General features: G+C 31.8%; 1 protein-coding gene and 1 long non-coding RNA gene across 2 annotated transcripts; one reads left to right on the top strand and one right to left on the bottom strand.

The window, feature by feature from the left end:
* Positions 1–254: 254 nt before the first annotated feature.
* On the bottom strand, positions 255–14,216 carry tup (LIM1_Isl and LIM2_Isl domain-containing protein tup). The gene is made up of 6 exons (XM_035092980.1): positions 13,143–14,216; positions 5,728–5,914; positions 4,604–4,908; positions 1,430–1,734; positions 1,079–1,285; positions 255–1,006 (listed from the first exon to the last, which is right to left on the bottom strand). The coding sequence occupies exons 1-6, from the start codon at positions 13,258–13,260 to the stop codon at positions 764–766; spliced, it is 1,365 nt and encodes a 454-aa protein (XP_034948871.1). The 5' UTR covers positions 13,261–14,216; the 3' UTR covers positions 255–763.
* Positions 5,924–6,447, top strand: LOC118072843 (uncharacterized). Its single transcript, XR_004691044.1, has 3 exons — positions 5,924–6,066; positions 6,170–6,205; positions 6,331–6,447. It is a non-coding gene; the product is annotated as an uncharacterized lncRNA (long non-coding RNA).
* Positions 14,217–24,576: the final 10,360 nt, after the last annotated feature.

Below are 24,576 nucleotides of genomic sequence, written 5' to 3'. Positions count from 1 at the left end.
AAAAAAACGTTTTTGTTTCATCATAGTTATTTTTTTCAAATGTCTCTTGTTGTTCACAATGTTTAACATATACACTGGAGTGAATGTTAATATATATATATATATATTTATTTATGTATAATGTGTATGTGTAATGAATTCAATTTATACAAACATCCAAAATACGCGAATTGTTTTACAGTACGATAACTATGGGATCCTTCATGTAATAATGAACTATTTATTTTGTGTACTGATTAGTAATATTTACAAAGTTTGTCGTAAAATTTTTATTTAAATTTTTGCGTTCAATATTTCTTCTCGAATGCTTTGGTATGTATTAAAATGATACTCTCACTCTCTCAACCCTTCACTCACCACCACCACTTTTGACTGTACCCTTTCTCATTTTAATTCCAGTTACGCTCATTAACGACTTGCCATGTAGCATTAATTATATTACAACGTTATTTACCATTCTTGCAATTATCGTATTCACCCAACCTGAACCACAACGGCGTCTTCTTATCTCCCATATTACCATGTTCGATACAAGTCAACGTCAAAATTTACATACTACATTCCTTGCTTACCGAATTAAAAAAGGAAAAATAGATTCTTCTATTAATTTCACTCTTTATGAATGTTCTAAAGGTTCATTTTACAAATTTTAATACAGATTATGAGCTGAGTAACACTTTGAAAAGGCAGACTGGGGTGTGAGTGAGAGAGTGAAGTCTTTCTGGCAACTTTACTATGTACATCTGAGGTTTACAGGATGGCACTAGGGACTCCCAGTATCATGATGTAAAGAATCACTGTCGCTCTCGAGATACGTAACGTAACTATCAGTACTGTCTGGATGTTGACCCATATCTGGACCGGAACCTGCACCAGGATGATGAGGCCCAGGTGGAGCAAGTGGTCCACCACCTGGACCACCATTTCCATCATTCATTGGTCCACCCATCATTCCTGGTTGAGATAATTGGGGAGCTGGTCCACCATGGATATCATATCCATGCATCTAAAACAATTAAATATTCATTAAGAACTATTCGATGATCAAGTTCTCACTAATTATAAATTTGCTACATACCTGAGAGACCAAGTGATGAAACGAAGGTGCATTAGGATCCATTCTATCAAGATCTGTATGCAGAACAAAGTCAGACAGAGTTTTCCAAGGTGGTTGATACGCTTGCACTTCCAAAGGAGTCATTCCTATTGGACTTTCATGTCTTACAGGGCTGCTTGCAACCATTGGAATTCCGTGCATACCACCAAAACCAATTTTTCTTCCATCCTGAAATAAAGTCACATACATTGTTAATAATTTATTTAAAACGGCATTTAAAAAGTCAATAATTTTATATTTATCACTTAGCTGATAAAAGTAACTTACAGAAGAAAAAAATATGATCTTTGCAACAGATTAAAGCAAAAATACCTTCTCTTGCTGCATTTGTTGCTTCATAGCAATGGTTTTCTTCTTATCCTTGCAACGTTTATTCTGGAACCAGACTCTGATGACACGCGGACTAAGACCAGTCATCTCAACTAACTGTTCCTTCATCAAAGCGTCTGGTCTTGGATTGGCTGCGTAACAAGTCCTCAATGTGTGTAGTTGCTTTTCATTGAGTACTGTCCGCACTCTTGTCGGTTTACCATCAGATCCGCCACCACCTTTGTGACTTCCGGGACCACGTGCGCTTCCCAGTCCTGCTTTATGCGATCCACTTTCTGATCCAGAATCTGTAAGTAGAAAAGTAGTTTATTATTTGATGTAAATGTTTGCATAAAAATAGTTAAATTACCAAAAAACATACTAGTCTTCTAAAAAAATGTATTTTTTGCAAACTTAAAGACAGCCATAAATGCAAACGAGTTTGAAGACGCATCTCTTAACATACTTTGGAGAGAAGAAGCGCAACCAAACCAGTCGTGGCTCGATGAGAATTGAGGAAAGAAGGAGAAGAAGAAGGACAACGATCACGCAGGTATATATCTAGAGAGAAGAAGAGTCACCTTGCTCTTTGGCCAGGCTTGCGTGCAGCCGCGGAAAGTTCGTGTTCGACTATTTACCTTCGGTAAAAACAGAAGGCGATGAGAGGAGTGAAGAGAGAAGAACAGGACGACGATGAACGGAGAAAGACGAGCAAATGAAATCCGGCGGGGGCTTATCTCTGCCCGTAAGTCCTAACCAAATAGCGGTGGACGAGGTGAACTTTCAGGGACACGCATACGATCATGAAGAGAGAAAAAAACAACTAAATAGTAAAAAAAAAAAAAAAATTAAAGACGTTATGTGATCAGTTGAAGGTGAATATCCATCAGAATTTTTCAAAATTTTAATCCTAGAAAAACTTACTCACGGTTTGGGAATTTTTTTCTTTGAAATTTTCAAATGAAGATTTAATTACTTAAGCTCCTAATCCAGTCAATAGTTGAATTGTTTGTTTAAACATCGGACTTTAATACTCTATGAATGACTTTTTACAAACTTAATGATCATTATGGATTATGGATAATAATAATTATGGATTAAGATTAAGAGAGTGATTACTAGAAAAACTAGCTTTATCTCTTATCAAAAATCTGCCAATCATGTTTCGCTGATGGGTTCTGGAAATGGTAAATTTTCTAATACTTTTAAATCATATGAATAATAACATAAAAAATTTGTTAAATAATTCAGAAGTCTAGGAAGTAGGCTTGAATATTTACAAAAGAGTAAGAGATGAAATGAAGTTAAAGAATATTACGTTCATGATATACAACGTATGAGGAATGAACAAGCATCTGGAGCTTTTTGGAAATTTTACTGAAGAATTTGGATTATGGAAAAGCTTTTTGAGCAAATAACCGAGTGAATTCCACTTGGATCGACATTCAAAGAGTTAGAGAATCGTACAAATGAGAAGTGGTCGTGCCGGCAGTTTGAAAGAACGCGGCGGATTGCCTTTGAAGTCAGCCTGATGGCGTGTATATAGGCATCTCGGTCAAACAGATATCGTGGTACAACTTAGCAAACGCGGATTCCAAGTTATCTCGCAGCACTTGATGTCGAGTAATTTGTAATCTCGCTAAAAGATCTCGCTGATTTACTTTGATAATAACTATAAAGGATAATATTTTCTCATCGATTATTTTTCTATTATAAATATTGGAGTATTTGTTATTCCATTATTTGAGTTGACAAATTGATATGTCAATTGATAAGTCAGTCAATTCGTCACACTTGTCATTAGAAAGTTTCCTGTTTAAGTGGTTTTTAAATTTTTATCGTTTATCAACTAATTACATACCGCAATTAACATGGATTAAGGATGATTTGGTATCAAAAATCTGTCAAATTATTAAATTGTTTCAATATTATTCTGTCTGTTAAGTCTTCAATTGCTTCTGATAACCAATCCGTCTGGAGCCGGGGAAAATTCTAGCCATCAGCTATTTTTTAAAAAAAGAAGACAAGTCACGCGTCCAAGTGTGCTACAGTAGTTGGCAGGTTGGTGTCATTTTTGACACCTGTGAAAGTCATAAAGACTGGTCGTGTCATCATCACACCAACTTATCAACACTCTTCTATCAATGTATATTCATATATGCGTATATACTTTGTACATTTTACATGTATTTTTACGCCAAGTTGTAAAGAAAACACGTGGGCCGCATATCATCAGCAAATAAATATCATAACATGCAGGACGAGTTTAGCTACCGTATCTCAAATGCGTGCATAAACACTTCATTTTGGAATTAACACCTCTAAAATACAAATTCCATGAATATCGTTCTTTCATCACGTACATAATAACATCCATAATATACAACTGTTTTTACATTTTAACTTTTTACCTTTGACACTCTTTGCATTAAATTTTGGAAATTATTACTTTAGATATTTTTTTCCATATTTTCTTAAGATATCTCGTATCTCTAAAGCCACAAACAAAGTCATTACGCATTCATTTCTTTATTGATCCATCAAGATTAAGTGTAGAAAATATTAAAATGAGTAAAGCATAAATTTTATATAAAAATATAATTTTTTTTTAAGGAAAATTTAATCCATTATTTATTGATGTAAATAATCGTAAAAATATTTCATTAATTTCTAAATTTCTTTCTTGAAAAAAATTATTTTTTAATTACATTTCTTTATTGTTACTTCTATTGTAAAGTTTTGATTACACTCGTTTGATTTTTTACTCGTCAACATGGTGTGATAATCATTTAAGTCGTGTGTCTGAACAAATAAGTCTGATTAATCCTCAAAGTGTGAACTACATAACAAAGGGTCAAGCCTTTTCTCATCCTACACCTTTATGCTTTCTAACAGCTTCAATTATCGTCACGTAATTACTCAGATCTGATCCTAACTCAACACCCACTGACCCTTTTGTGCTGACCCTCAGCCTAGACCCTCGCAAATTGACTCTTCAATGCATCAAGCTGATAATCCTGGACTATAATATGTCCAGTGAGCTATAAAAACTCTTTCCAAACGATTCCCAGCCACTTCAGTGGCATTGAAAAATATTTAATAGCTAATAAATACTGTTTTCTCCGATAGATAATGAATCTTTATTTGAAAATGAAAGGTAAAGCTGGTGATACTTACCAGAAAGTGAACCATCATTAGGCTGAAGATGATGATTATTATTCGTCAATGCTGCATTATTATTATTCTCATTTCCCGTGTTGTCGACACCACCTGTACAATATTTTCCACTCTCTAAAATGTCATGATCGTGCCGACAAAAAAGTCCATCGTGTCTTAATGCAAACTGATCACCAGTTTCTAACTTTCTCATACATGCAGAACACCGAAAACAGTCTTTGTGATAAATCTTTGTCTTTGCTCTCATCACTAAGTCATTTTTGTTAAAAGATTGACTACACTTATCGCACTTGGTCCCAAAGAGTCTGAAAAAGAATTTATTAATTATTAATTTGGCAATGAATTTATTTGATAAAAATAAAAATAATTAAGCTAAAATAATCATGTAGACATTTTAAAAGTGGAAATAAGTATTTATAAAAAAATATTTGAGAAACTGTTTAATTTAAATTCAATATTTGAATACTTGAATTTATTTTTCTGTTCACAGGTGAATTTCGTGTTGAAAAGATTGATTATTGGAAACAGAACAATATGTCGATTGGCGTTACTAAATATTGACTCATGAGTTCATCGATAATATAACATGAAAATATGTTCTCATCACGTAAACGTTGCACGAGAGATGATGTAATGATAAGTTATACAAAGTTTAAGAAAGGTAAATTTATTTTTTTTTTTTGTTAGTTTTTAGACTGACTCTATACGTACAAGAACAATAAACTGCTGTCTCGTCACTCGAGGCATTCATTGACATTTTGAGGTACTTTTTATTTCTTTGGCATTTTTTTTTGACTATTTTTTCACCGGATGCAAGCATCAACTTCTCACCGAGCAGTCCCGACGCGTGACGGATCGATCTAAATAAACATACGAGTTACGTCGAGCAGCGAAAAATGTTTGCACGCGAGAAAATAAAGAAGAGAGAGTGAAACATAAGTTAACATAGAATGATTGAGTAAGTCAAATAATTCAAATAGTTTATTTATTTGTATAATAATTACGATATAAATGGATGAAAACATGTCGCCAATTTGTATTGCTTGAGAAATTGCCATTTTTTTATGGTATCTACGTTCATGAATGATGACAACAATTTCTTAGAGCTTATGTGTTCTAGATACCTGGTATAATCACGTTTGCAGTATGTTTTTCCATCTCTGACAAAGCACGTGCATCTTTCATCTAAAAATTGTTGGCACTCAGCACACTTGAGGCATGCAGCGTGCCATTCAAGATCCGGTGCTACCCTGAGAATCCATTGATCTTGTATCCAACCACCGCAGCCAACACATAAGGAGCTTTTTACTTCTGGAACAATGACAATAAATTAATAAATGTAATGATATGATTTATGGATAATTCTAAAGCTTAAAACTTATTTACTAGTTCAAAAAATAAGAAGATAATAAAAATTGGAGCTCCGTTATAATATTGGAGTAAAATAAATATTATTTTAAAAGGTAAATATTTGTAATTAAATAACAGTAAGTTATTTATAATTTATTATGGATACAAAGTAATTGTTGATCTTTAAATAATAATTATATTATTTTATTATTCTAGAATGACTGCAAATTTAAGTCGAAGGATGAACTTGAGGTAAGCAATAGACACATAGATCTATAGAATATTATTAAAATTGTTTATCTATTTGTTTAGCAAATCTTTTTTTATTATTTATTTAATTTAATAAAAGATAAAAGTATCATGTTGCTTTGTTGTAGGTATTGGGTGGGCGGAAAGTGAAAGAGGCGTTACTTTGTTTGCTTCAGGGGAATTTAAACTCCGCCCAGAATCCCAACTCCACTATATCCGATCAGCGCGAGCGCGGAGTAGATTACACCTGCGCATGCACACGCACAGTGTGCAAAATGTGCCGATTTATCTGGAGAAATAAATTTACAAGAATCATGGTAATTGATTGTTTCAATCACTCTTTGTCTCAAATATAAATTATTGTAGGAACATGATTCAATTTTTTAATCTTAAATATACCTTTATATATATATAAATAAACTTCGACATGCTGATTCATGTTGATCAAAGAAAAAGTTGTTAATATCGGCAATTTTATTAGGTTTTTTTTATGATACTTTTTCTGATATAATTGAATACTAATAAGGAGTAATTTTAAACGCCTTGGTGATTATATAAGCAACGATATGTCATGAATAAAAATAAATGACTCTATATAATTAATTAAGACACCAATTTCATTTGAAGTAACTTAAATAGTAACAATAAATAGAACGTATACTTATTAAATACAATTCGTTTTATTTATGAACATAGCAATTTATTATCAGTACTCTGAAATCAATTATATATATTTATATAGAAGAGCTTTAGAAAAATAATTAACCCAAATATGCTAAGTAAGGTATTAAAAGTGTTTGGGACAATTTATAAGGATGATATTGTACATGAGAAGATTATTTGTGTAACATGCACCTGGGGATCTAGCTTAAAATATTTTGATGAAATGACAAAAACTTTTAAGCAATTAATTGCTTACTTTAAATGAATATCTTTCAGGAGAATAATTTAATTCCTTTCTATTCTTTTAATAGTAAAAAAATAATTTTTAAAAATACCAATGTCATTTTTTAATTGAAATTGTTTACTTTAATTAAACGTATACTGATGATACATAAATAAAATATTTTGAAAAATTGCTCCAATTATTATTTAAAGACTTGGATAAAAGTTTTCTGTAATAACTTTTTTCTATTTATCATGAAACAAAAACTTAGATAAAGAAATAAAAATAATTAGAATAAAATTTATAATTAATGCAATTAATTTAAAGTATTTGTGAATATCTCAGAATAATTTGCAAGCAGAATAAATTTTCTTACAGCAAGTATCTGGAGAAATGCATACAAGAATAAGTACATAGAGGAATGAGACGACGAGTATACCACCAGAGTCGAGGAAACAGTGGATTTTTCGGTCGCCAGGTCTTACAAGGCACGTTGCTGGACTTGGTGCGGGAGGAACAAGAAGAGAGATGGACGATTATAGTGTGTGATACACAGGATCAGGCGCGCGTCTCGAAAGTGAGAGAGGGCGAGGTCGGTGAGGATCAAAGGAGTGGATCGGACGGGTGAGTGTTGGCGGCGTCCCATTAGCTTCCACCGACGACCACCACATCTCTCGTCGTGTCTTGTACCAAGAGAGAGACAAAAGAGGTGTGAGAAGAAGAGGGAAAAAGGAAGAAGACCATGTAGGTCTTGCGACATAAAATAGAAATAAAAAACCAAAAAGTGAACGAAAAAAAACTTGGGATAGAATCGATATATGTCGTATTGAGAATGGTAAAGAAACTTGGACTATGTAAATAAAAAGAATCTTCTACATAGTCAGCTGTCACTGACATGTTTCAATAACGTAAGTACCCTCGAGTAGACAGACAGACAATACTTTTTGTTGAAACGATGGAAAAAATTAATCAAAATATTAGAGATGACAATTTACCCCTAATCTATGAAGAAAATTATAAATTCAGGAGAATTTTAATTCTTTCGTTTTATATACAGTCGTTAAAAATAGTCATTTAACTGAAGAAAACTTATTTTTTGTGAATATTAATGATGAATGAAACTTAAATGTTTCTAGTTAAAATGACTGAAACGACTATATTGATTTCAAAGTGGTTACTACATTTTTAATAAGATGACAATTGTTTAATTCTTGTTTAGATTTCTTAAACTCGTTCAGCAAGATGAACCAAAGACTAAATTTCAAAAACTGCAGATGGAAGTGAGAGAAGGAAAGAAAGAAGAAATGAAAATAAGACTAAACGTATAAGGCACATGATGACGGGGTAGTGAACGGCGCCGAGCCGCGTGTCAGGGTTGTCTGGTTGGCAGTTCAGAGACGCCGACCTGGTGTCCCATGCGTTCCTTCGGTATTTCATTAACACCTCTGCTAATTATTTTCATCCTTTTTCCTTGGACACATCCGGACCATGAATTTTGTCTACTATTGAATGTCGATGCTCCATCGAAGAAAACAAAAATAAAACTTGGTTGGTAGTAATCATTACTAAGTAAAAGTATTATAATTATTATTATAAAATGATTTATTTTTTATCATGAATTTGATGAGATGAGGAAAGATTGTTTTTAGCTACAACAAACGAAGGCAGCTACAAATTATAAGGTTGAGATTTTGAGTCTGGATTTTAGATGACAATAAATACAAAGAAATTGTTAATGGAAAAAAGTTCAATTGATTATTCACAAACATAGACTAAAGGCCTTCTATAAAATAACCGGTGTTTCATTAGTCAGAGCTATTAACGCTAATAAAAAATTATTAGCTACACGTATAAAGCTAATAAGCAGATTTAACTTTTTTAGGCTACTACAGCCGGTTTTATTGTTATTTAGTCTTCTTCCTTTATATATATTTCAGATGGTTGGAGTGCTTTATTAGCCGTGAGATTGCGCACCTCCCACTGAGATCAAGATGAGGCCGATTGTATCACCAACACGATCGGCGAGAACCTACTGAAGACTACTGTTTGATCTTTAGATTCACTTGGAAGATAAAAGGGAATTTGTTTGAATATACAAAAGTCGTCGGCCAGTTAGGATTGATTTAAAGAAATAATTTATTATATGATTTGAAGGTAAATTTATGAAATTTAAAAGCAGCTGAGCAGAAAAAATCAAGATCACGCGAGTATATAAGCCGGCTGATCTAAACTTAGAAGTTTGGGACAAACGATCAGAGCCTCATCCCGATGAAGTTGAGGAGAGGCACGTTGTCGTCGTAGCAACCTCTCTTTTCGTCTCTTTCACCCGTCCGTTATCCCAGGTCGAAATTTATGTAGGTGTTGGCCGTGGCTTTTATCAGCGACCGGCATTCCTCTGCGTCCAAGCCGGCGCCCTGGCGTCGCCGAAGATCAGGTTCTAATTCGTGAGTGACTCAGTTAAACTTTCCAACCTGGACCAGCTCTTTGTCTCCATCACATCCGTCGCACTTCAATCCAAATGTTTCCGATTTTGTCGCCGTCGGTTACTTCCTATCTCTCTGTATTGTCTCTACCCTACTCTTTAATTCATATCGTGGCGTCTTTTTGATCTTATACTCTATAAAATATACTCCGCCGTTGATTTATTATAGATTGATGGATATTTAAATTTTAGATCATCATCAAAGAATTAAAGCTAAACTTAATAAATCAACACAGCAATGAAAACTACATAACTTTCATAAATTATCCTTCATGTAATAATATTATTATCCAGTTTTCGACTATTTATTTTTTGTTTTATAAATATTCCAAGTGTTTGAGGTATTTTTATCAACATTGATTTACTTCATTCATAAGTTATAACATAATATTACATCGTTTATTTCTCATAATTATATTACTCTTTTTCTTTTTTTGCTAGTTAAATATTGAAAGCATTTTTATTAGTTACACTGATATTATCGATAATATGAGAAAATTGAGTTATTAATTAATATAGAGTTAGTTTTTCTAGATTAATAAAAAAAATTGATTAATTTTAATAAATAATTGCTTCAGTGAATTTAAATCTAGTTTTATTCAAGGTATTTTTCATAAAGTAATGTATATATAATTGCTGATACTGTTATCTGGCTTTCAGTCATTATTTATTCTATGAATATTGAAAGTGGGAAAATTTTTTTTATCAAAATTAATTTATCATTAATTGACAAAAGAATATGTTAAATTAATAATCTATAAATAAATCGATTAATTAGAATCAATAATTGTTTCTAAAAAATAATTTTGACATATATTAACATCAAGTATTGTTAAAATAATTTATCCTATTCTTTAAAATACTAAATAAACTTGTTAAATAAAATAATTTAATTTGTTTTCAGAATTGTTGGAGGATTTATTGACTAAGGAGAAATTAGTACTTGGACCTTCAATAGTTTAGATGGCACATTGTCTGAAGGAGAAAAAGGTACAGGAGACAACTCCTGTTTGTCTTTCGGGATGGAAATATTTTTTCCATGCACTTTTACGACCGTGTTAGATTTGTTGACGGGGCCATTTGGACATCCAAGACAATTTAAACGTCCTAAAAGATCCTCAGAAAAAAGAAACCAGAAGGTCCCGTAACTGATTGTAAGGTAAACCTTGGTAGAGGTGCTCGGTTTTGACGACTATACGATCTCCATGAACAACTGAACAACTAAGAAACGAAATGACTGGCGCCAGGATTATTTACAGTGCTCCATTGAAGTATAGATAGACTCTGTAGGAGCCTGTATAAAGAAATAGAGGATCGATGGACAAGACACACAAGACAAGACCTCCAGAACATTGGCCTTTCTATTTCCACAATCATTAGGTGTCCTACTAGGTGTCTTATAAATAAAAAACCACGATTTTACTTTGCTCCAAAGAGGATTTACTTTCAACTTTGCGATATTGCTGATTATCTTAGCCCACCATAAACGTCCATAAATCTGCCAGTGGCATCAGGTTTTTGTAAATTATTAGGTAGAATATGGATTCTGTATTAGTCTATTATAGACATTGGAAGCCATCTTATTTTTAACTGATTGCTGCTCTAAAACATGAATATGCGAGTGACTCATTATGTCTCATATCAGGTTTGACTGATGAAGATGCTTTCTAAAAGGCACCATCGACATATTATTGATACACGAATTTTTAAATCAATTTCAACTTGGAAATTATCTCCAATACAAGATATGTTAAGTATATATATATTTTTTTCAATTATCAATGTAAATCCAATTATTGGAGTAAACAATTGTTCAATTACTAACTATGTTATATTTGTTTCAGATTTTATGACTTCCAACTGAATGGAAAACATTTTTTTTTAATTAATCGTAGAACGATATAATGATTAAATGCATACTCCGGAAATCTATACACATAACATTGATGGAAGAAATTTTTTTCTCCACAAACTAAGTGTATTACTGAAATCCAATCGTACTCTAATGTTTTTACGAACGTCGTCGTGGTATAAAAGAAAACTTTTTCGCCAGGATAAGACAAGTCTTACGGTGTAGGGGAAATGATAGAAATAGATATATCGAAAGAAGAAAAAGAGCTGATGCGGATCGAAGCGGAAAGGAAAGGAATCCGTAGGCCTAATTCAATTGCAGACCGCCGCTCCGCAAACACTCATGATAATTCAATCGAGTCTATGCTGCACCCGGACGTCCCGCACGACCGACCCTTCGTCTATATATGCCCCTGAGTGGATCATACCAATGTGTTATTTTCTCTCTTTTCAACCACTCTTATTCTCTTTTTCTCTCTTACATCATCTCACAGACATTTAATCCAACTCACATATTATGATCATGTGTGTTAACAGTGTTGGTATAAGAAGAGGGGGCTGGAAACGGCTCATAATCTACAGATCAGACCATCTGCAGTCTAATCGACTGATGATTTGGAGACACATCACTACCATTGTATCCCCTTGATTCGGAGCTAGGATGTAAATCACTGATGAAAGTGCTAATATTACTTCCAGGAAATTAACTGTTTGACTTGAGAGTATGAAATTAATTAATCATTGTTTTCAATGTTATTAAATATTCATTTTACTCCAATAACCAGAAATAACTTTACGTTGAAGAATAACTAAAATAAAAATTCCAGTTTTTCAATCAGTTAGATTTGATTTGAATACATTATCAGACTGAAATATTTTTTACAACTTCATTCGACAGTTAGATAGAAATAAATAATTTTTTATAACAAATTATATTAATTATTCATTATTCTTCAGTGAGTAATTAAATGCTATAGTGCGTGTAAAAGTTAAATTGATAGACAAGTATTTAAATTTTATTCTAAAGTTTTCTAGAAATTCATTTGTCTGTCTATTACCGAATATCAGTAATTAAAATTACTTATCACTATATGAGATTGAAATTTCAAATTGAAATTAATATTATTTATAAACCTTGATGTATACACGTAATTATTTTTCAAGTTAATTTAGAAATGATGATATTTGGACGATTATCAAAACAACGAAAATAAACGTTAGATAATAATTGAAACTTTTAATTTCCGAGATTAAGTTACAACTGTCTAATACTCCATGTATTGACATCAATCTATTCAGAAAGTATCAACCAAATACTTTGAGGTAATATATGTAACTATTTGGCAAAATATTTCGATGATCAATTTTCATTCAAGTAAAAACAACATAAAAGACTTAGAGTCATTGTTGATCAAGTGTAGTCGAAAATATAAATCTTTCAGCAGTGATTACAAACACATTTTATTTTTATTTCATCCATTCATTAAATTTGTCAGAGAAAGATTTATTAGTAATTGAGTATAAATATTTTATGAGAAGGTAATAAACTCTTCAAGGCAATATGAAAAATTATCTTTTATGGATAAATATGTGAAAAATAAAAGTTTGAATTCCGTTATATTTAATCTTATTAATTATTTATATTGAATAAATGATTTATTTTTTTTTGTTAATTATTCATATTCGATTTGTTTATTTGTTGACAGTGATGGTATACTTACTTTGAGATAGCGGATCTCCCGGCTCATCTTGGATTTTAACTGGAGAAATCTTGAGACTTCGAGGTGGGCCCTGGAGTCCTAAATGCCCGGGCCCTCCGATAGGACCCGTCCGCTGCATTACGCTAGAGCCCCCTATTTTTGCGACTGCCGACGTACACGTCGGCGCCGTCTTAATAGCTTCAACCCTTTTCCAAAGATCTTGGTAAGGATAACACACACTTATTGATGGTGATTCACTCAGTTTTCAATATCTTTCAATTTTCTTGTAACTTTAATATTTATTTTTGCACAATAATTCATTCTGTGATTTTAAATTAAAAAATATAACTCTTAAGTAATTGAATTAAATTAATTACTTTTTATAATTTAGTAAATATCAATCAGTTTCAAGTTTGATGTCATTGTGGATAAAAATATAATATTGGATTAGATTATTGCGCTTCGTTTATTGATGATAAGGATAACGATAGCGGGATTTTCCTTTGTAATTATATTTTTTAAATCAATTTAGTTATCGAAAAAACATTGAAATGTTTTGATAAAATATAAATATAATATGTTAATAATGAATTAAATCATAATAAGATTAACACAATTTTTGTTTCATCTGTTTATGAAATTTTTATTTTTTTTTTCTTCTCAGTTGTCACCTTGACATCATCATGGTAATCCATCAAAAAATTGTAAGACAATTCTCTTCTCACCTCCACTGGAATCTCATCACTTCTTTCACCATTTCATCACACTTGATGACTCACTGAATTAAAAAGTCTCTACTCTCTCTCTCTCTTTCTACTACAGGTAAATATTGTCTCCAAGATGTGAGATTTTTATTTATAAAATTTTTAATCATTAATTGTCAAACTTGATATTAATCTATCTTTGAATATATTAATTTTTTAGCTTCAGAATGATGTGGAGAATTTTTATGACATTCTCACTTGTGGTTTTGAATGAAGAAAAATTTAATAATGATTTATATCAAAAAGAAACGGTTGAAAGGATATAAAATGTGTAGAGAGAAAAGGAGAAAACGAGTGTTAATGACAACCCCGACGATGTTGACGGCGCGGGGCCTGATGAGGCACTGACTAGACCCTTGGATTCTTCACAATTCAGCTGTCGCGCAGCAAAACTCCCCACTTCTAGATCAGTGTTGTGAGTTCTACCCTCCACAGTTTAGCCCCTCTCTACTGATAGCTTGTATTCCTTCTCTCTTACTCTCTCTCGCTTGCACTTGGAGTTCTTGCCGACGACGTTGCTTCCACGCCTACGTGTATTCCCATTGGATCTGCTGGGAGATACGCCAACAAAATGGCCGACACCCTAATCGATTCCACCACCAACACCTTCACCTCCTACTACTTTTGGCTTTTACCTTCAAACATTTCTACTGCTCCAACTTATTCTCCTCTTGCTACCCTCCCGCTATTTTCTTATTGTGTTTAATTTTTTTGCGATCTCTTCAAGATCACAAGTTTTGCCACCACTTTCTTTACCATTTGCACCTTTATATCATAAAGGTTCTCATGAAGGATTCATTTATAGAGCAAGAGATGGAGATGAAAATTGCTCCAAAAATGTTTGATCTACTTCCAAGGACATGACAAACATCCTGAATAAAAAGCAGACCAGAATAAGACGCTGTAGAAATCACGTACGGTTCACTTGAACGGTTGAATCCTAATCCTGCATGGGTTACAAACTACGAAAGAACACCTCGCCAAAAGCTATAGTATCTAATTCTAAGTTTCAAGAGCTAGGAAGATAATAGTCGACTGCTCTTTTCAAAAGTTCCTCATCTTCACGCCTCGACTCTTCATTTCAGAAAAATCTTTTTCACAGTTCTGATCCTCTAGGATCATGTATTGACACTTTCTATTGATCTCAACGGAGGCAGATATGCACTTTTAGATCGTTGCTCAGACGTACTCATGCATGTTGAAGAAGAAAAAATAAGAGATAGAAGTGGCAAGAAATACTGATACATATACATGTATATCATGCAGACCGGAGAAGACCTCTTATGTAAAAGAGCGCACGGGCGGAAAAAATACCGACAAAGCTATCAGCAACTGTACAACATGGATTTCCAGATGTTCTTTGGATGCATCAAGTACCGGATTCTAATACTTGAGTGCCTGCAGGATCTTTTTCATACATTTAAATCACTTTTTAAAGCTTTATTAAATTTTTGGAAACTTACCTTTGATATTATAAACTACAAGTAATCATTTTCTGGTGATGAAAAGATCTACTTGTTGATTATTTTTAAGATTAACATCAAGATCGATTTTTTACAGATAATAAATCAATATTTATGGTGAAAATTGCATAAGTACTACGTCATAAAATTCTTCGGGGACACTTGAAACTTACAGATAAATATCTCAAAACTTTCTTGAAGGTTTAACGATATCTAAAAACTATTTATACATTTTTATCTGCTGTTTTTCTAAATATCCATTCTACAAAAGTAATATAACGTAATTTTTTGCTCATACAGTTATTTGATTTTTTATTATAATTCACAAAAAAGTTTTCAAAACATTTATTTTCAATTTTTTTCAAACCTTGAAGTATTCTAAAGTAAACAAAAAATATTGTTTTTCAGGATAAGAAGATGATTTAATTCAAGCATCATTTTATCATACTTATTGATGTTGTGAAGACCTAATTTTTGACTTATCAAAACATTTTGAATATTATGAATACGCTTTAAATGTATTCATGCTGAGAATAATTTACAAGTTTACCTGAAGGCGACATTTCTCTTCCTGAAGGACCATCTCTAAGGTAGCAGTTCTATTTTCACGTACAAGAGACAAAAATATGGTCTTTTACCCTCATTAGTTGAACTTATCAGTGTAATTTTCCAAATGTTCCAGATTCTTAAAATTTTTTTACCTTGACTATTCTTATCGCGACTCGGAAAATACGTTGGATAGATTTTTATCTACATTCTTAGGCGTTGAGTCTTGGAAATCGTGAATCCAGAAGCTTCAGTTGAAGAAAATAGTAAGGATTAGGACTCGCAGGTGCATGGATTATCCTTCGACCTATATTTTGTGCTTGAAAAGCTGCAGAAGATGATGTGAATCTCAACATGATCTATCTTCACGTAATTCTTTCATTTTCGTACTTATGACAATTGATCCGTGAATGTGTAAGCCAACAATTATTCAAAAGATTATTTAAAAGCTTAGACCGAATAACGATTTTAATCCTTCTGACTTAAAAACTTTAAAGAAAAAAATACTCTTAAAGTTGTTCAATGTTAAATTACTTGTGTCTAGTGTCTATGAAATATTAAAGAGACGGCTAGTAAGGTTCGGCAGATAAGAAAAAAAATTAGAAACTTTAAGGAGGATTAAAAGAAGGTTCGGGCCACCCATCAAAATCCGGCGTTTGAAGACTTCAAATCGATCTTCCTTGTTGTCAAGTTGAACTTACATACAGAAGCCTCTAGGCGCCTTATATTGTCTTTCAGCAGATTAAGTATCAACCAATCTTCTTTTTTCTTCATCTTCTCTTTTTAATTCTAAAATTGTATCTTAAACAAATAATATAAAAATTTTATACTTTTTTTAACCATTATATTTTCAGGTATTACAAGGAAAAAAAAAGTAAATACCTCAAGTCAACGGTTTTCATGTAAATGCTAAAAACTTTGAATACATAAAATGCAGAGGGTCTAAAAATCTCAGAGGAATGTTCTTGACTACGCACAGTGGTTTACGTAATTACATCGAATAAGTTCTTACGCAAGTGTGTTATGTCAATTGTACTTAGACTTACATCAGTACTCTCAAGAAGGTCTCGTTGCTTTTAAGAAGTCTCTCGTCTTTAAGTACATTATACGCAACGGAACGAACATTTGTAAAAGTCACGTGGATAACAGTAACCTTCGTGGTTTTGTGCCATATTTCTATGATCTTCATATCAACTTCTCCGCCTTAAAGAGAAAATAGAAGGGAGCGTCGACGGCTATACGGCAGTAGAGGCAGGACCTCAGGCGTAACAGAGGAATCGTGTCTTGAATCAAAACGAGAATCGACATTATGAGAGTATGTGCACCTCTACAGGCTCATATAAAACCTGAAGACGTGTGCGTGCAGTCCGCCATGACGTTGTATATCGCGACGGCGCAGTCTGCACTCCGTTGTGCCGTTATCTCGGCACCATCTAGCTGAGCTAAAAGCTTCTCCCCATCAACCCGCTTGCTCTTTCTCTCTGTTCAACCCCTCCTGTATTCTCTTCATCTTGTCCATTGCCATATAAAAACCATTGGACACCTCTTTCTTTTTCTTTAATACATTCTGTCTTTATTCATTCAGCCTCCAACCACCTTCTCTTCTTTTTCACCTTTTTATAAATGCTCATCTTTACCTTTTCTATTTTAATGTATTCCAATTGTTGTCTTGGACCAGACTTTCTGTGACATCAAAACTGGTTAACAACATGTTAACTTGTTACATTCTAATGTCTTTATTCAACTCAAAAAGTAAATATTATTGAGCTCTTGGATGATTTATTTTGCATTGATAATAAGGAAAAATGATTCAAAAATAGCATTGAAGCTTTCATCATTTATCTTCTAATTAGTATTATTCGAATAAATAAAAAACTATCTTTAGCAAAAATAAGGAAAAATGTTGTGAATATTGAAAAGTAATTATAGAGATGTTAATAATTTTACAACGATATTTCATCTCTAATTGGAATGGCAATTTATTGAATAATCAATTACAAAATTACTTTGCTACGATTAGTAAATTTTATTTCAATTGAATGTAAAGTTTTTTTTATTTATAATTAAATGAAATTAAATTCAATAATTTGATTTTGTGAATAAAATTTTTCTCAATTTTTTAAATATTTTGTTAAACAAAATCAAATTAATAAAATACTTAGGTTTTAATATGAAAAAGCACTATCATCTATTGTTATAGAGCGTGTTATACATCAATTAAAACTAATTTAAAACGTAATCAAATAATTATTTAGTTTGTTAGAGTTAATTTAATAAAATGATAGCAATTTCAAGATGATAACCAACTAGGTTGTCTCGTTATTTATAATTTGATTCAAATGTTGTAAACTAAAAGCCTATATTTTTCTTCAATAGAATGTATGTAAATTTATTTATATATTGTATCATTGTAGATCATGGATTCATTTCAATGTTGCATGTGGAAGGTGTGAGCCGCCTGGGAAGGCCTTAGGATCAATACAACTCATCCGCGCAAGTCTCCAAGCCTACTCCTATCTACTTAAATGGCCATTTAGATTTGAAAATGTATATCTACGTATATATACATATCGGAAATGGAAAAAAAGAAATCCTAGCTGTAATTATAATGAAATCAAATAATTAAATATGATAGCAGCAAAATATCATCCAACAAAACAAAATTTACTTTGTGAAATATTCACATCTTTAGAATTTGAATAATGAAGAGCATATAAAAAAACTTATAAGATATGAAAGCTTTTATGTTCATATTTAATGATAAAGAATATCATATTTTAATGAAATTAAATCTATGTATTTCGAATTATCGAAGGATTAATTCCTGATTTTATGGTATGTAGATGTACTCTAGATCGTTTGGAGTTTTTTTTTTAATTCACTAGTAAAATAATATAGATTAAGAAATAAGAAGTGAACGAAAACGCGGCAAAAAGTCTTTGATCTAAGCTCTAGCTCTGATCAAGAAACCGACATGAGCACCTGCATTCAGCGTCTTCAGGGTGGCTAGACATGTCTTGACAGAATTCCGAATTCAACGTGTCTATTTAACTGAACACCTTGAAAGATCACGCCTTCTTGTGTGACTGAAAGAATGAAGATCTAAAGATATAGAAAAATTTCTTGTAAGTTGGTGTTACAGTTGGTTTTTTTTTTATGAGATTAAGAACCAAAAACTATGTAGAATAATGCCTAATAGAAATTCTTTCTCTATTGATATAATACACAACAATAAAATATTTGAAATATTCTTTTTAATTAACATATTATTAATAGAATGTTTCAATTACATGTCATATGCAAATTCACTAGCATGCAGCTAATCAAATCAAGAAAATTCTAATGAAATTAATAGTTAAATTGATATTGCGAATATATTTTAAGCTGTATTCATTAGAATAATTAGAATTAATTGATAGCATGAGTTATTCAAAATTTTATGAATAAAAATAATGTTATTATTCTTCAGAGAATGAAAATCAAATTCTGATTTATTTCCAGATTAAGATACTTCAGAATCGACTTGAAGAGTGAGTTGAAGAATCTGTCAAGTCATCGAAGGTTGAGTACATAAGACCCGCGAGTGAAGAAAAAAAAGGAAAAAAGGAACTATATAAGAATGTACTGAAATAAAAAAAATATAGTGCGGTCAAAAGCCCAGCAGATCCAGTAGCTGATTCGTGAGCATTGAGTCATGCCCTGTAGCCTGTCATTATAAACGAGCCGAAGCGAGGCCACTTAGGGAGAATATCTAAGAAACTCATGGACCACACCTCCACATCTCTCACATCCCAGACACTCTCTTTCTTTATAAAGAAAATCCGGGACAAGAAGTCGTATCACCGATGTTTTTTATTTAGGAATTATTTATTAATTTAATGCAAGGTTTGTTGAAATATTGTTTTTATTTATTCTCGTATTTATATTAAAAAGCATGATGGTTCATTGATTTTTGTAAATGCTCTATTTTCAGAGTATTAGGCTCCAAAAATTGGAGTAATTATTTATATAATTTCATTTTATAAGAATAACATTTTTTACATTAAAGTAAATTAAAATTTCAAGTTGTTTAAGTAAGTATGATATATTAATTAGATAATTTAAATGAGTGACAAATCCATTATCTGAATATTATTAAATTAAAATTGCATATATAATATTAACAATTTAATCCTTAAATCTTCGAAGAGTTTACAAAAAAAGACCAATGCTTACTTATTTTTTTTGTTAAAAAAATTTCTCCCAGGAATACTCGACTTCTGTTTACCTCGGAACGTCAATATTTGTCTCGTTCTGTCTTTTGTTGGTCATCTCAGTGGTCATTTGATCATCATTTTCATCTCAAGGTTTTCATGTAGACGCTAAAAAATGCACTGCAGCATCAATTATGAGCAATAAGAAAATTAAAATGAAATCGAATGACGAGACATTCTAAAAAAAATTTCAAAGTCAATTAACTCAGATCAAAAAGGGTGTGGACATGACCTCTAAAAGCACCCCAAATAATTTTAACTTGAGAAAGACGCACGGATGCGTCAGATAATTTAAATAAATGTTCAGTGGAAGTAACGTGACGCGAACAGAGACCAAGTCAATGTATAGATTGCGTGCATGACTGACTAATTGACCGCAAGCCTAGTGTAGCAAGTATAAGGGATGAACCGTCATGAAAAGAGGGTGGCTATCTATATGTTACGTGGACTAAGTAATAGAAAAGTCGAATGAAAATGAGCGAGTAACACGCGAATCCTCATAATCATATACTCTATAATTTTATTCTATATTTGATTGATTCATATTTTTCCTGTATTTTCAATTTATAATCAATTATTAATTTATTATCAGACATCATGATTTCCATACACAATATATGTAGATGATGAGTTTAGATATCAAGTACCTACATACATCATAGGAATTCATGATGATGTTATCATATTATTAGCTTTCTATTATTCAATATCTCTACATTTTAACACAATTTTTTTTTTACATGTTACAGGCAATGTATATAAAAAGTCCGAGATACAAATATTGAACAACATATGAAGTTAGAGTGACTGTATATGCTTATAAACATCGCACGCGTCATTCATTATCACGTTACACTACTGTATATACCTTTCTCTTGCATTTATTTTTAAACCGGCACGTGCCAGCATACGTTGCGTTTATCTTCCTATCGATGTACCAACTGTTAATATTTATAGTCTGCAAAAAGCCAATCCTAAGTGATTATCACTAAAATATCACCCAAATATATTCAATTTTTTTTCAAATAAAACAACAAGTATGTTTTTATTATTTGTGTCTACATAGAAATGTTGTTTATTAATTAAATGAAAATGTTATTCTTTTTTTAAAGATCTGAATTATTTTTATAAATTTTTCATTATTGTTTTGTACTTTTAATATTTTTAGAATTTTTTAACGTCAACTATTTTTAGATTTATTTTGAAAACACCAATAAAAAAATTATATGGAAATGGAATATCAACGGTAAATTATTTTCAACACTCTACTCAATTTTTTTCTCCTTTTTTTTTAAGATACTAAAAAAAATTTATGTTACTTGTAGGAAAAGCATCGTAAATAAAACTATCTAATGTTGAAGGAGTTGATCAAGATTCAATCGTTAAATTGGATCAAGTCTAAAAAGAAAAAAATAGATTATTTTTTCAAAAGTTCATAAATTTGCTGAAGTCAATGATGCTTTTAGACTTCCTTGTCATCGATCATACTCAGTTTCAATTATCAATCATAAATAAACAATTTCTATAAGGTTTAAATATAGCAACTATCAATCTAAAATCATCTTTACAGTTAAATATAAAATCAAATTTCTTAATTCAATTATTTTTAATTTATTGGAGTATTTTGAGTCTTACTCTAAAAATATATATAGAAAATGAAACTAAGAAGCAAATACCAAGGTAATGTTATAACAAACACTCAAATTATTACTTACTTATTTTTTGATGATACCGAAAATAATAACCACTCATTCTACTTGCAGGGAGCTCGTAAACCCTTTAACGTCGGCATCTTTACCAAAATAAAAAAGTAGGCGCCGCAGTTACATCATCTTCTGGCTTTAGGATCATGCATCAAATAGAAATAGCATTCACATGAGTGCGATAGCTGAAGTTAAAAGAGTAGAAGTGAGTATACACGCGTGATATGAGGAAGAAAAAAAAAGAGGAAGAGCTGTTGGGGCACGTGAGCTAGCCAACAGCTGGCCACCTTAGCCATATGGTCTGCTATAGCTAAGTAGCTCCCCTGCAAGCCACCCCCGCGCATCATCCGATAAGAGAGATTCTCACAGCGATAAACAACTATTTTACTTGGCCGTCAATGTATTTATGTATGGGCACTGTTCACTCAACAATATGCTGATGAAAATCCGTAAGCAAACCACCCTCTTGTCGAATACGATGTGTTCTGTTGTCCCCTGCTCGATGATGATCATGTCGAGACGACTAATTTTACGGTACAACTGGATGAACAAATGCTTGTGGAGACATTCAGAAAAACACTCGAGGTGGAAATTGATTTCGAAAGATTGTCATCGTAGTATGAAGGTGAGTTGATTAATTTTTCATTATATATTTTATTTACCCACAATGACAATATTAATCTTTAATCTTCGTGGATCAATAATATTATTACTTTAAACAGTAATTTATTTATAATTCAATGTATTATTAAAATTATAGTAGCCCTTCATTAAAAATATGAAAACATGCTAGCAATATATTATACCAATATGGTAATTAAATTTTTTAATTATATATATTCCAATAATTAGGAAAATTAATTTTTTATCTGATATTAGAAACAGTATTCAATATTAAATGAAAGAAAGTGGAGTTAATAAAATGTCAATAAAATATGAGTTTAATTAAGCGAATAATTCATTTGTCAATTCAATGAATTTTTTCATTCTCAATATTTTTCTAATAATTAAATACTTTTTCTAATAATTTTTTTTTCCAGATGAATTTGGGTTTAGATATACCATAACGTATATTGTGAAAGTAATGAAAATAAATCAAGACGAACGGAAGTTGGCTTTAATCACAATCGGAAGGGTCACTTAAATTTTCAGAACGACTTTTATGTCGCAACAATTGCAAGTAACCGCACGCGAATTCTGTAGAACACATAAATATTTTCCAATACAATGGACAAAGTCGACAAACTGTTATCCATTGTAAGTGTATGTAAGTATATATTATGTAGAATATAGATATATACCAGAAAGCTCAATAGGATTTATATTTATGCTGACGATGAGACTATGAACTGACCACTTTTATCTTTTGTACTCAACATACATACACGCGGAAGTCCAAGTTACTTCCGGTCACGCGTCATTTCCACGATTATTTCATTATCTAGATCATCTTTACAATTAATATATCATACTAAGAAATCAGATTGACTTTTTATCACCCCATCTACGTTTTTAACAATGAATATAAAAATGAAATATTTTCATCATTATTTACGTACCATATTTGGTTTTATTTTCACATAATAACATCAAAGTTCAGTTGATTGATAAAAAAATATTTTTTAAAAATCAATGACAATAAAAAATGATATTTTAGATGACATAAATTATAATATAATTTTCAATTACAGATTATTGGAGAAAAGTAAAATGACCACTTAAAAAATGTCTGCAGCTGGATTACGACTTGATCTCTTGAGAAAGCCAGCGAGACCTCGATCGTTCCCAAGGGGGTCACAAGCGTAATACTTTACCTTGGTGAAACGAAGAACGGAAGGCAAGTAAGAGCTACTAAAGGAAGATGGAGAGACAAAATATAAGAGGGGCGAGAATGACTTTTGGCTAGTAAGGGTGTGGAGTATATGTTCATTTGCGAAGTATCCACGTGACTTTGGCTTGAAATTCATTGTTGCTGGCACGTGACTTCCAATCAGCTCGACATTGTTACCGTCGGCGTACGTGCAAAACCTCTACGGTGCACCACACACGTCATAGTGGGAAAGATTAGTATTGGGTGTGTGTCGAGTGAAAAATATCACTAACGTCTCCAGAGAATTTCACAATAGAAATTTTCAATTTGTCATTAATAAAACCAATCAATGGCCATTCATTTTTATGTTGCTGATAATCCAACTTTAAGTGCCTTCATTCATTATTTTTTTAAATGAATTTTATTCATTATGATAAAAAAAATTTTCATTAAAGTGACCTACAATTTTAATGGACCCACAATTTCACTTAAACCATGATTATCGCTCGGGAAAAAAAATTAAATTAAATTTCTTACTTGAAAATGAATAACTCGAAGACGTAGTGGATATTTTTTTCATGAATTGATAAGTATAAAGTAGGCCATTATTAAATATTCAAATGTTTAAAATTAAATAATTGAATTTATTTTCAATATTTTATATCCAGAAGATCACTCGGAAGAATCAAATGAGATAAGGAAATGATAAATTAATTACTTCAGACAAAAATAAGACATGTTTCATGTGCTGAAGATATTTTCAATGAAAGCTGAAAAAGGTATGAGAATTTTTATAGACATATATCACGAAATTGTGTAAAATCGTAACTGACAAATGACGCGTGGCGTAGTGCATGGCACGCGACAGCTAATTGACGGTACCGTGACGTCACGTGTCATATGCGGATACGGATGT

Source organism: Chelonus insularis, unplaced genomic scaffold, assembly GCF_013357705.1.
Source record: "Chelonus insularis isolate UGA/USDA-ARS -01 unplaced genomic scaffold, ASM1335770v1 contig_94_pilon, whole genome shotgun sequence".
Lineage (NCBI taxonomy): Eukaryota > Metazoa > Arthropoda > Insecta > Hymenoptera > Braconidae > Chelonus > Chelonus insularis.
Note: the sequence above shows the minus strand (reverse complement) of the source record. Positions and strands in the feature narration are given on the sequence as shown.